This window comes from Salmo salar, chromosome 03, assembly GCF_965601325.2.
Source record: "Salmo salar chromosome 03, fSalSal1, whole genome shotgun sequence".
Classification (NCBI taxonomy): Eukaryota; Metazoa; Chordata; class Actinopteri; order Salmoniformes; family Salmonidae; genus Salmo; species Salmo salar.
Genome location: NC_138293.1, coordinates 69371485 through 69385729, shown reverse-complemented (window position 1 = coordinate 69385729; position 14245 = coordinate 69371485). Strand labels below are relative to the sequence as shown.

The 14245-nt window shown below is 41.7% G+C and overlaps 2 protein-coding genes across 18 annotated transcripts in view; one reads left to right on the top strand and one right to left on the bottom strand.

The window, feature by feature from the left end:
- The window catches only part of nfixb (nuclear factor I/Xb), a 152230-nt gene extending 146384 nt beyond the window's left edge, over window positions 1–5846 (top strand). For all 17 annotated transcript variants that reach the window (XM_082971427.1, XM_082971422.1, XM_082971426.1 and 14 more), the window contains one exon: window positions 782–5846. In XM_082971427.1, the coding sequence (XP_082827553.1) occupies window positions 782–796 (15 nt within the window). In that variant the 3' untranslated portion in view covers window positions 797–5846. The remainder of the gene's footprint in view (window positions 1–781) is intronic.
- Window positions 5847–12735: 6889 nt separating this feature from the next.
- rd23b (UV excision repair protein RAD23 homolog B) lies at window positions 12736–13915 on the bottom strand (the record flags this gene model as incomplete). The annotated part of the gene is given in 3 exon segments (NM_001165275.1): window positions 12736–12782; window positions 12903–13064; window positions 13734–13915. Coding segments are annotated over 3 exon segments (275 nt in total), but the record flags the coding sequence as incomplete, so codon positions are not given.
- Window positions 13916–14245: the final 330 nt, after the last annotated feature.

Genomic DNA, 14245 nt, shown 5'->3' with positions numbered 1-14245 from the left:
AATATGACAAGGGGCTGACAACAGTTGACCATTGTTAGTGTAAGGAACGTGTGGGGGCCTCTAGTGGTCAATTGTGGAACTTAGTGTTTACTTATTTTCAATGGTACACATTTTACCTTAAAACTTCTTCAGGATCGGTGGGTCCCCCACGGGATGGTTGAGCTAACGTAGGCTAATGTGATTAGCACGAGCTTGTAAGTAACAAGAACATAGATATATCTGATATTGGCAGAAAGCTTAAATTCTTGTTAATCTAACTGCACTGTCCAATTTACAGTAGCTATTACAGTGAAAGAATACCATGCTATTGTTTGAGGAAAGTGCACAGTTATGAACTTGAAAAGTTATTAATAAACCAATTAGTCACATTTGGGCAGTCTTGCGACAATCTTTTTAGCAGAAATGCAATGGTTCATTGGATCAGTCTAAAATATTGCACATACACTGCTGCCATCAAGTGCCCAAAATCTAAATTGCGCCTGGGCTGGAATAATGCATTATGGCCTTTCTCTTGCATTTCAAAGATGATGGTACAAAACAATACAAAAAAACTGTTTTTTTCTTTGTATTTTATTTCACCGGATTTAAATGTGTTATATTCTCCTACATTCATTTCATATTTCCACAAACTTCAGTGTTTCATTTCAAATGGTATCAAGAATATGCATATCCTTGCTTCAATGCCTGAGCTACAGGCAGTTAGATTTGGGTGTCATTTTAGGAGAAAATTGGAAAAAGGGGCAGATCCTGTTAACAATGTCCTCTTTTTTCTATTTAACAGTCTTGGTTCCTCTGACATGACCTGTCTGCAAACCAGCGTCTAGAATCTTTCTTTACAATTGGGAATTGAAACATGGAAAACAGAAAAATAACCCACAGGAAATTGCCCAACGATCCTTATGTCTCACATAAAAAGTAAAGCAACCCAGGAAATCTTAGCATGATACTAGTAGAGGAACTCTGGACCCAATTACCTAAACAGAGGGACCCCCCCCCCCCCCCCCCCCCCCCATTTTTAAGACGGGAGGATCATAGGATTTGGGACAAGTCATCATCTCTCAAAACCACCGAACCAGCAAAACATGGCAACACAAAAAGAGGAACCTGAAGAGAAAAAGGTCACCTTCTACTTCGGAGCAAGGACACATTGTGCAATGGCTGGGAAAAGCAACTGTTCAACAGTCAAAAAAACTGATGTAGGAGTGGGGATTGAAATTGAAGGGACATCCAATCACTCTCTTGAAGGCACAAAACACGCCATCATTTAAATGAGGTACGCTCCCCACTGTCAAATCACCCACAAAACAAACCCATTAGGTTCCAGTGAAATACGTAGCAGTCCATGCTACTGTGATGTCTACCTGTCACTCAACACACTGTCAATTGACCAATATTTCCCAGTCTTATAACCATTGACCTAATCAGCCCCACTACTAACAAGACAGAAACCATGCCAAAACATATCCTAAAGGTTGCACTACAAGCTGAATTAACACTAATCTCATGTCCACTATTACACCTACATGGCATGGGGGGAAAACAGGCTTACCTATGATTGTATTGTTATTATTAGTGAAAGAGAAAAAAACATGATATGAAAAGTCTCAGCCTACAGTTCAGCAACACCAAGGCCTCCACTCTAACCAGCATCCCAGCAGAAGAACCCAAACCCAAGTAAAGCAAAATGCAATCGCCCAGTTCACTCTTGCAAAACTACAACCACAACAATAAAGTGCTAAGTATACCCACTTTCATTTGAATGATGAATGCCATTTGTAACACACATATATATATACACACACACACCGGGCCCAAGTGGTGTTATTACGTCTGTAACACATGCTATTCACACGTTTCCAGTACACTCTTTTTGCCCCTTGTAGTAGACACAGAACCCAACACACATACTTAGTTAAAAACACAGGCCTCTGCATTAACACCCAGAACTACACAGCTACAGTAGTAATATTCACTTTTGCACAGAATTGTTTTATTTTTGGTTTCTTCTCTTATTGGACTTGTCCCTCTGAATTTGTCCGCTTTAAAAAAAAATGTGTTTGAATGACAGCACCTTATTGAGAAATACAGCGAGACTTCGAGTGGTATTGCCAGGAAGGGTGATTCTGTCAGTGTTCAGTACCATGTAGTGAAACAGTGACATTAGGTTGCTGAGGGCCCAGAGTCCACCTCCCTCCCATCTCCCTGAAGTTTACCCTTTTTGTTTACACTCCCAGACTGCCCCTGTTCCAAGAGCAGAGAGCCACGCTGCGGAGCAAAATGATGATGTGACATATTTGTTCCCATGTTTGGGGAGGAGAGCCTGGGTTGAAGTCAGAGGCCATATTGAGATGGTCTGGTAGGGTGCTATGGTCGCCTCTTTTCCCTGACACGATCTCAGCTCCCCATCCTATCCAGCCTGTTCGTTCTGTTCAATCAGCCCTTATAGATCAAACAGCCCTAAAGATACCTTACCAGCCAAAAGTTAAACCTTTTGAAATCAAGAGGGACAAATTAAATGAACACACTTAGCACAGCGCCACTTGACAAACTCACACACTCACATGCACATTTACAGTATAAGTAGCAGTCACAACCACCCAGCCCAGGCCAGATTGACTGTAAAGGGAAATCTTAACATAGGGCAATCTCTGAGGGAACCTTTTGTTTTTAATCATTCACTTTTTATTTGAATTCCTAACATTACTAAGATTCAGTTCAACATCAGCTCAAATCACCAACCTCACAAAATAACTGGACTGCCTGGCCATGTACTTCACTGCAGGGAAACAATGTTGCCAGACGGCAACCATCTCATCAGCTTGATAGAGAACTAGCACTGCTGAATAAGAATTATGATGGCTATGGTGATTTCTTTTCTAATCTATGGAAGTGCCTCTGTATTCCCATTATGCAATTTGTTAAACATGAATTCAGGTTCTTTTTCTCACATATAAGCTAATAGTGAATGGTGGTGAAATGCTATGTCTGGGGAGAAAAACAGTGACAGCTCACTGAATAATTGCAATCATCTTTATATATACACACATATATATTTATAGATATATACATTTTTTTATTTGCAAAATAAGCTCTGTGGCAGTCTAGTTATTTTTTGAAGCATGGCACAGTCAATTGATGCATCTTAAATATCTGATTAGAGCAAAAGTACCAGTCCCTACACCCACACCTACATCTAATAGCAAAAAGTGTCCACGGCAAATACTATAGATACATGATTTATATAGCAAACAATAAAGTGACATTGTAGTCAAGGAAAATAACAGATTAGATTTTGGTTATTCTTTCTTGTTTGGGAAGTATTGTTGTTGAAAAAATGTATGTATGTTGATTGAGCCATGTGCAATGCCTTGGGTAGATAAATTGTGTTTGTCTGTTAGAGATTGTTTGAGGGCGTCACGAGAAAAGAGAGGCTAAACCCTCTATTTTTTTGTTTTAAGTCCACTTGCTCCGGGACTCTAAACACGAGGGCAGACAAAAAAAAACCCCAGTCTTTGTAAATTGAAAATGAGTTTTTATTTTTTTTCCTTATTCCTTTTAAAAAATGTATTTGTAATGATTTGTTTTCTAAATCTGGGAGGGCTGAAGGAACAATTTAGCAAAACAAAAATATATATCACTAAATGAAACTGGTGCTTTTTACGAAATAAAGTACATTCAAACTCTATTATACATAAATAGTAATAAACAAAATTAAGTGTTATCATAAAGCACATTTTAGGAAACATGCATTATTCTATTTCTCTTTTTGTATTTACCAAGGGGGGAGGGGTTCATTATATGAAAAGGTTGTGACAAAAGGCATTTTTCTTCAACCTTTATCCCATAGCAGGAAGAGGACCGTTCTGTTTAGTTTGATTAGATGGTTATCCTGACAATGGGATGATGAACTAGTGGAAAAGGCCTGACGTAATGGACATCTGGGCCATGACAGTATCACCAGAGAACTGACTAAAACATGACCTATTTAACAGATTAATTGCAACTTGCATCCAATTTTCTAAACTGTGGACATGTTTAAAACTGGCCAACCGAAGTAATCAAGTTTGGGACACAGACAAGATCTTCCCCATTTTGGGAGATGCATCAGATATGGAATCCATTTTTTTAAGTGTTAGCTCAACCACAAAGTGATTAACAGCGTTTGGAGAGATGGGAGGTGTAATGTGAAATACATTTTGGTAGGTTTAGTTGATTAGTAGACTCCTATCTCAAACCCAAACAAGAGGTGAGGGAATATAAGGTGTATTTTGAGCACAGAAAGGATGAGAGCAGGTTTAAATCAAAGAAGTGAACCCTTCCCCCTTCCACTCCCAATCCGCAGTGTAAATTATTCTAAATATTTGTTTGGTGATGTAGTGTTAGAATCAGAGCATCTTAAAGGTTGTCCCTAAAAAGTGCCTTTTGTTCACAGACTCCATCTTGTAATCCTGAGTGCCCGTCTCAAAAAAGTCCCCTCCTTCATATTTCTTCTATATCCTCTCCTTCTTCAAGCTTTTCAAAGCAGTATATATAGTACTAAAGGAAATTGGTGTGATTTAGTTATTTTTATTGTTGAATAATTAAGAAAAGCAAAAAAAAAAAATCTGTCTTGCTTGTCTTCCTGTATCTTGTCTTCTGTCTCTCTTGGACACTGGAGTAGTCTGTAGCTGCGTTACCCTCTCCTTATCCCTCCCCAAACCCCTTTACTCTGAATGGAGGGGTAAAAAAAAAAGCAAAACTTTGTCTGAGCAGAATGCAGTTAGCTCACATGTTATTCTTGTCTGTACGCTTCACATTGTATACCATACCGATCTCTTCAGCTTCTCCATTCAACAGCTAATGTAAGTGAACAAGTTACACCGGTGGGCTCTTGGGGTGTGGCGAGGAGAGGGTCTGTGAGGGCGCCTAGTTTTTCACTGGGATGTATTTGATGACATATCATAACGTGGAGATAAAATACACATAGGAATTTCCCTCTGAATGGGCAAGGGAACTGCATGGCAACTGGGATAGAATAGGCAGGTTTGTTTAATTCTTGTTTTATCCCCCCAAAAAAATTACAGAATTTGGATTTTCGTATCTTATGCAGCAATGCTACATTGAGACCGTTTAATGATGCACCTTTCTAGTGGTTGCATGAGACCAGCTATTAAAACAAGTGAAAAAAGTACCTGAAATGATTCTAAGCACCTTATAACGGAATGGTTCCAGCCCAGGTAGACTGGCAGGCTCAGATCCACAATCAAGAGAACCATTACACCCATTTACTAGATCCCCAAATGAACAGTGAGAACAATTACAGACTAAAGTCATATGGTTCTATACACTGTATGTGACATGTGGTAGACAGTTAAAGCACCTTAATTCCACCAGCAAAATCAAGAGCAGGCTTGATAGAGGGCCTACTTGTTTCCTACAAGAATATGCACGTTTTTATTGTAAGTGATTGAAGCCAGCAGCAGTATTAGCTTTGACAAGTAAAGCACCAGTCGAGAAGCCAGAGTGACAGGTTTCGCAGTGTGTGCTTTGCTTGGGCAGAACATTGGTCCCTACCTATCTTGCCCTGCAGCACCAGAGAGAGAGCTGTCTCTCCCGGGCCCCCCGTCTTTTTATTTTCCTTCGGGTTTGTTTTTAAAAGTGCGTAGGGCCGTGTTTAGTGTTGTGTAGAGTGAACCCCCAGCTGGCCTTGCCCCCCACCGCGCCCCTCAGTGCAGCTTCCCTTCCTCAGGAATACACCTCCCAGAGCCCATGGTGAAATGCATGTGTTAATTACAGTTTCTTTTCCATAATAATAAAAACAGTTTGAAAAGAGCAACACTTGAATAAAAGGATGTTCTTGACTGTAACTCACATGTTTCTGTCTGCTTATTTTCAGATTGCTGTTTGATTGGGTAGGTGGCTTGCCTGTGCTGGGGATGAGAACCCTAGAGTTGCATCATGTTATAGTGGGGTAAGAGGCCAAAATAGTTTCACTGCTTATCAGAAAATCTACTTACCAATACTGATCATGGAGGGTCAAGTCCACAGGAGTAGCACTACTCATTCCCACATGATACCGAAATGCCTGGACTAGAAATGTAATTTATACACACTCCAGTTCCTGTAATACTTTGTATTCCATAAGATCAAGTTGAGTTTAATTTCAGTTGGCCTCATTCATTGTCCAGACCAAGAATGTGGTGCATATGGGAGTGTTTGGCATGAAATAGAACATAAGAAGCCATGACATATTGATGATGTTTAATGAAGCTGAGCATTAAAGCTGTAAAATGCCAGTGTCAGTGAAAGCCATGTTCACAAAAACAGATGCAGTCAAACATATTGGCATGATCACTATTCACTATTCCTTTAAAATAAGTTGAGATTAAACTTTGTGTTCACGTGTGTATTTGTTTCAAAGGTCCAATAAATAAATCAAAACTGAAATGTATCACTCAAGTCGAAAATGGCCTGAACTAAATTCACAATTAATTTGGTTTGAGGCAAGTGTAATTGATCCTACTTGTGGCAAGTTGAAGGTGCCTGCAGGGTAAAAATAGCCATTCAACCAGTTTTGAAAAGGGAAAACTGGAAATTCTGTGCAAGGGAGCCAATACATTTGAATGCATCTGTTCAATCCAAACTCATGAAGAGACAAGCTTTTATAGACCCATTAAACTCCTGCCATGTTAAGTTAGAGACAACATACCTTGATAAAAGTGAGTATTCATAAAACCACACATTTCTTGGTACCCTCCGTTCCCTCAGAAAACCCACAATAGCAACATCTCAAAACACTGAGAATCCTTAGTGTAATAAGGCATGGGTCAACCAAGCCTCATGTTTTACTATCTCAGTTGGAAACAGGTGGTTAAAGCTAGGCGATAGCCGGTTTATACTTCAGATTCACCTCATCACTAAAGACTGTTGAATAGTCTGAATAGGCTCATTCAGGCTGTGGATGATGACAATGATTGGCTATGACTGGGTCCTGGTTTAATAAAGACTTTATACGGACAACCTTCATGTGGACCCTTGTTCCTACTGGACATTTTGGGCTCCATTCACTCTGTAGTGCTGAATATCCGCTTTATAGCGCTATTGACAATTTAAAGGTAATGTTACCGCAGTCGCCAAGACTGCATTCATGGTAAATGGCTGCATATGTCGGCTCAACAGGAAATTACCCTTACATTTTTACACGATACGGGCTGAATCCAGCTCTTAGTGTCTCATGACCAGCTGGTCCCGTTGTATTTGAGCTGCCCTTCATGTGTACTATTAATCAGATCCTATGAGAAAGGTGGTGTGTCTACTCCTCAGCCTTGGGAGAGAGGTAAGTGAGAGTAACTCCAGCATCCCAGGACTGGTCCCTGCCATCTCTCCCCTCCCCCTTCAGAGGATTATATGTAAAGGTAAGGTCAGCGTTGCTCAGCTCATCAGAGACGTAACACTAGAAAGAACTGTGCACCTTTCAGCAAAACCTAACTTTCAGACACATATCCACACAGTAATGTACCTGTACGGTTATATGACCATACACACATCCATTTGTCATTTTGGTTGTTCTATACCGCTCGATTTACTCAGGATGTTGAGCATTTCCACACCCAGAGAGATCATGGATATCTGAGTGAAAACTAAAAGCGCTAGCTTTGAGGTGAAGTGAGGGGACCCCATAAATAACTTGGCCTGGCCACTGGCGAAATGTACTTGCCTATATGACAATATCATGGGATGAGAAATGTGTTTCGCTATGTGGTTGGTTTTTGAATGGCAAAGGAAATGTGAGGGACTGGTGCAATCAGGTGAACAGACCACAAGCGGACTCTTCATGGCCTTCAGTTTAGTTTCCCTTTCCCCTCTTGCCTCAATACACCAACATTGTAGAAGTGCATCAAGGAGAATGTGCTTCCATTACATCCAGCTAGAGCATTAACAAACTTAGATATGCATATCAATGACTTTGCATCTTAATTGAATGGCATCCACCTGTACACACACACACACACTCCGCAAACCCTTCAGCCCCCTCCCTCCCATTCCCAAAGCTCTTCTAAAATTTCAATATATACCTGCCCTAAACAAATCCCACACATTCCATTGGAATTCAAGTGGATTTCATTATTCCTCTTTCACCCTTAGATCAACATATACTTTGTGTAGCTTGTAAGACCCCCCCCCCCCCCTGAAATGACCTGAAGATCGTTGCTCTACAGTGGGGTGCAGTCCTTGTGCTGGGCCGGAGAGGAGGGCAGGCCAGCGCCTCTCATTCATCCTCAAAGCCCTGGTTCAGGAGGAAGTTGGCCGCTAGGTTCTCGTTCTTTTCACAGGCAAAGTAGGCCTGGATCACCAGCGCCTCGGGGAAACCCAACGCTTTTAACTGAGCCAGGAGAGAAAAAAAAAACATTACATTTCAACATTACTATTTCTCACCAGAAAGGTCACAATGTATGCATTTTTTAGCTAGTCTTCTTGTCAGTTGAAGCCATCTTATGCCCTAAACAGTGCATTGAGAGGTCTTTAGCTCCCCTCACCCTCTCGATGGCTTCCTTCTCCTGAGGCGTGACCTGAATGTAGTTGACTGGAGCTCCCTCCTCCACTGCAGCACCCAGGTCCCCCACCTCAGGCGCGTCTCCTACCTCCCCCGCCGGCTCATTCAGCATCTGGATGAACAGCTCCTGGTACTGGCTGATTTGCTGTTGTTGAGTTCAATCAATAGGGAAAGATAAGTAGACAGCAATCAGCAACAGGCAGAACATACATTGTGAAATCACAAAACCTGGGAGGTGTCACTATAGGGAGTGTGTGATGCAAGCTAGTATGAGTGGTGGTGCCATCAGTGTGTGTAGTGCATGGTGTATGTGTGTTACCTGTAAGAGCTGTGGGTTCTCCCGGCCCAGCTGTTGGAGCAGAGCTGGCAGCAGTGAGGGGTTCTGCTGGATCACCTGCCTCATGCTCTGGAACTGAGGCTGGGAACGCAGGAACTCCAGAGGGTTTTCTCCTGCAACACAAACAGAATATTTACAGAAGAGAATACGTTGATACATACAGTAGATATAGATACAACACTTACTAGGGAAAATGCACATAAGCCATGCCCATCTTTCCAACAATCTCATCTGTTATGCAGTGCATTTGGAAAGTATTCAGACCCCTTGAGTTTTTCCACATGTTATGTTACAGTCGTATTCTAAAATTGATTAAATAAATGTTTTCCTCATCAATCTCCACACAATACCCCATAATAACAACGTGAAAACAGGTTTATCATTTTTCAGCAAATGTTTTAAAAATAAACTATTATTTTCAGACCCTTTGCTATGAGACTTGCAATTGAGCTCAGGTGCATCCTGTTTCCATTGATCATCCTTGAGATGTTTCTACAACTTGATTGGAAAGGCATACACCTGTCTATAAGGTCCCACAGTTGACAGTGCATGTCAGAGCAAAAACCAAGCCATGAGGACGAAGGAATTGTCCGTAGAGCTCCGAGACAGGATTGTGTCGAGGCACAGATCTGGGGAAGAGTACCAAACAAGTTCTGCAGCATTGATGGTCCCCAAGAACACAGTGGCCTCCATCATTCTTAAATGGAAGAAGTTTTGAACCACCAAGACTCTTCCTAGAGCTGGCCGCCCAGTCAAACTGAGCAATTGGAGTTTGGCAAAAGGCACCTAAAGGACTCTCAGACCATGAGAAACAAGATTCTCTGGTCTGATGAAACCAAGATTGAACTCTTTGGCCTGAATGCCAAGCGTCACGTCTGAAGGAAACCTGGTACCATCCCTACGGTGAAGCATGGTGGTGGCAGCATCATGCCGTGAGGGTGTTTTTTTGCAGCAGGGACTGGGAGACTAGTAAGGATCAAGAGAAAGATGAACAGAGCAAAGTAGAGAAATCCTTGATGAAGAGCACTCTGGAGCAGGTTAGGACCTCAGGGCTGGGGTGAAGGTTCACCTTCCAACAAGATAACGACCCTAGCTTCATACCCAAGAAGACTTGCGGCTGTAATCGCTGCCAAAGGTGCTTCAACAAAGTTCTGAGTAAAGGGTCTGAATACTTACAGTTGAAGTCGGAAGTTTACATACACTTTGGTTGGAGTCATTAAAACTCGTTTTTTCAACCACTCCACAAATGTCTTGTTAACAAACTATAGTTTTGTCAAGTCGGTTAGGACATCTACTTTGTGCATGACACAAGTAATTTTTCCAACAATTGTATACAGACTGATTATTTCACTGTTTCACAATTCCAGTGGGTCAGAAGTTTACATACACTAAGTTGACTGTGCCTTTAAACAGCTTGGAAAATTCCAGAAAATGATGTCATGGCTTTAGAAGCTTCTGATAGGCTAATTGACATCATTTGAGTCAATTGGAGGTGGGACCACGCAGCCGTCATACCGCTCAGGAAGGAGACGCGTTCTGTCTCCTAGAGATGAATGTACTTTGGTGTGAAAAGTGCAAATCAATCCCAGAACAGCAGCAAAGGACCTTGTGAAGATGCTGGAGGAAACCGGTACAAAAGTATCTATATCCACAGTAAAACGAGTCCTATATCGACATAAACTGAAAGGCTGCTCAGCAAGGAAGAAGCCACTGCTCCAAAACCCCCATTAAAAAAACAGACTACGGTTTGCAACTCCACATGGGGACAAACACCAACTGTCAGGAGGAATAGGCCAAAATTCACCCAACTTATTGTGGGAAGCTACCAAAAACATTTGACACAAGTTAAACAATTTAAAGGCAATGCTACCATATACTAAATTGAGTGTATGTAAACTTCTGACCCACTGGGAATGTGATGAAAGAAATAAAAGCTGAAATAAATCTCTACTATATTTGGACATTTCACATTCTTAAAATAAAAGTGATGATCCTAACGGACCTAAAACAGGGAATTTTTACTAGGATGAAATGTCAGGAATTGTGAAAAACAGTTAAAATGTATTGGGCTAAGGTGTATGTAAACTTCCGACTTCAACTGTATGTAAATGTGATCTTTTTATTTTATTTATTAAAATCCTATTTTTGCTTGCTATTGTGGGGCGCTGTGTGTAGATTGATCCAAGGGAAAAAAACATTTAATCCATTTTAGATTAAGGCTGTAACGTAACAAAACGTGGAAAAAGTCAAGGGGTCTGAAAACATTTCCAGAATGCACTGTACAGTAGATGTAATACTATAGCAGAGATATAGGCAGATGGTCTCACCCTCAGCTACAGTAGGGGTCTCTGTGCGGGCAGATGCAGGAAGCTGTGCTGGAGGATTAGTCTCTTGGACCGGACTGCTAGGAATGCCCTGGAAACACACAGCAGCACATACTCACACAAACAGCTCTAACAGACAGGCTGGTTCTAAGCTGAGGGTAAATGTGCTGTAATAGCATTTTTGGAAAAATGTAGTACACCAGTGTTAAACTGTATTCTGAAAGCTGATGTCGCACAGTGCTGGTGTAATTTTGCTGAGTCGTTGTACATGCTGCCATGTTAAAGTTTCATCAAATATGGTGCCATGCTGTACAGTGTAATTTTGCATTCATGGTCTTTTTGGGGGCTATTGTTCAGTGTCATTTTGCAGGGTCATGGTGTATGGTGCCTGGTTGCACAGTATTGTGTATCCTAGGTAGTTGTGTGGTGTGTTGACGGTTCTCACAGTGAGGAGGTACTCCACGGCCCGATGGGGGTTGTTGAAGCTGGCCCGGAGAGCAGCTACCACTCTCTCCCTCTCATAACCTATAGACATGATCTCTGCCAGCATGATCTCATACTCCGCTCCTGTCACTGACCAAAAGAAACAAGTTGTTAACTATTTACCCGAGTTACAATGGACAATATTTACACCCATAAACACATAGCTGCTAGAAGGCATCTTACAAATCCCCACGCCCATACTACATGCTATCATCAATCTAGCAACACAGCAGATACATTCCACACTGACGCATTATTCACATAGCCAGGTCGAAGTCCATCACTCACCCAAGGCAGAGGAGGCATCTCCCCCCTGGACCTCCACACTGGGGTCTGAGCTGCAAACAGAACGACAGGGTCAAAAATCCAGTCAACCCATTCAAAACATTCAGTGGTATATTGTGGCCATAAATAATATATGCCATTTAGCAGACTTAGTCATGCGTGTATACATTTTACGTACAGACCCGGGAAATGAACCCACTATCCTTGCGTTGCAAACACCATACTCTACCAACTGAGCTACAGGGACTACAGGGGGTGTATTCAGTAAGATGAAAAAACTACGCAATGTTGCAGATAGAAATGTAATGAATGTTGCATGATGTTTAGGTCATATTTGTCCTACACAAAATGTGTCTATGTTAAGAGTTCTGTAATGCTCCACCCTCCTGAACAGGCCCCAAGCTTAGTTTATTACTCTCTCCAATTTGGCAGACTGTCTACAAAATCATAGGCTAATATTTTTAGTCATTTAGCAGACGCTCTTATCCAGAGCAACTTACAGTAGTGAATGCATACATTTCATTTCATACATTTTATTTTTTTTTCCCTGTGCTGGCCCCCCGTGGGAATCGAACCCACAACCCTGGCGTTGCAAACACCATGCTCTACCAACTGAGCTACAGGGAAGGCAGTTTTACGGCTGTCTTCTCTATGCCTACCTGGCTGGAGCTGGGGGCTCTGCGACTGTAGGTGTGGGCTCCTCTGGGGGGATAGGGATGGCTGCAGGGGCCAGGCCCGCAGATGACGAGGATGCAGAGTCCTGGACAGGGGCCTTGGGTGCCTCTGAGGAAGGTGTTGAAGCAGCTGTGGTAGACTTTGCCTAGATCGAGAGGAGATATAAACAGGCTATTATTGTCATCTATGCAGACAATCATGTAACCCCAAAACATGCGGGTGCAGCTCATTAGGAGTCCAAGTAAAATGGATTAGGGAAATGTACCTTAGATACCATAACTACAACAAAATTCTTCTCGTCAATTTTGTAGTCTTTAATAGGTGTGTCATCTTGCAGGATTTTGCCAGCATATATGAGCTTCTGTCCAGACACTGGGAAGTTATCTTTTCCCCTCTCTGCTTCTATCTTCTCCTTCAGTGCCTTCACCTGTTGAAACCAAAAAGAAGCTGTTCAGCCTTGCTTTAACTGTTAAACACAGTGCAACCCAAAAGTTGCTCGCTAACACTGACTGTTTGAATTGCCCAACTTTTTACATTGCGGTTTACCTTACATGATGTAACTTAGCTAGCTAGCTATTTTCACTCTTTATGACCTAGCTAGAAAATGTCTGCTAGAATTTTGCTAATTAATCATCCAACTGGACATGCATAATCAAGAACTAAAATAGATAACGTAGCTAGCTAGCTAGTAATGTGGCTGTCTAGCTAACGCTAGTTAGCTAAAGCTGACATTAACGTGATGAGGGATAACTAACGTTAGCTAGTCATGTAGCAAGCTAGCTGATGTTTTAGCGGATAATAACTTACCTAGCTAGCTAATTATGAGACTCAACATTGGATTAGCAAATTGACACATACATTAGCTTGCAAGCACGCTGGAAAGCTAAGACTAAGAACTAGCTAGTTAGCTAATGCTAGGGGTGTCAATAACATCTTGCTAGCTTGCGTTAGCCTATGTTAGTTGTATTATCCGAATTGATAACAATCTGGAACCAAATAATTTGGTCTTTCGTGCATATAACAAAAAAGATAGTTAGCTAAGCGGGCTAGATAAAACGCACACAGCTGGCATTATTATGAACAAATGGGCACTTACCGTTTGATCTGGGTCTATGTCAATTTGAATGGTCTGCTGTTGCAGTGTTTTTAGCGTGATTTGCATTGTTGCGGTAGCTAACGCTGTTTCCCCTTGCGCTTCAATTACAGCTGTGTTTTAAAATATTCAAAAGTAAAACAGAAATTACATTTAATCCCAAATATAACCACAAGTTCAAGCAAGACAATATTTATCCATGACCATGAGATGTGTCCATGAGCACTCAGCAAATCGCCATCTTTGATGACACAAAACTCAGAAGTAGGTGCAGTGTAACGGTTTGCTGCCCAACTTGCAGCCTCGAGCGCTCTCTGAGTCTGATAGCTACAACCACTAACTGGTCAATCATATGAATGTCTCGGTGTAATCATACACCTGTGGTGCCAGTTTATCCAGGTTGTAGTAGGATCTACAATCTACTCTGCGAGAACAAATGGTACTTTGCATTTATGTCATGATCTGTTGACAGTTGTGACCGGTGCGGTGGCGACCAACTGGGTTTACAGAACAGC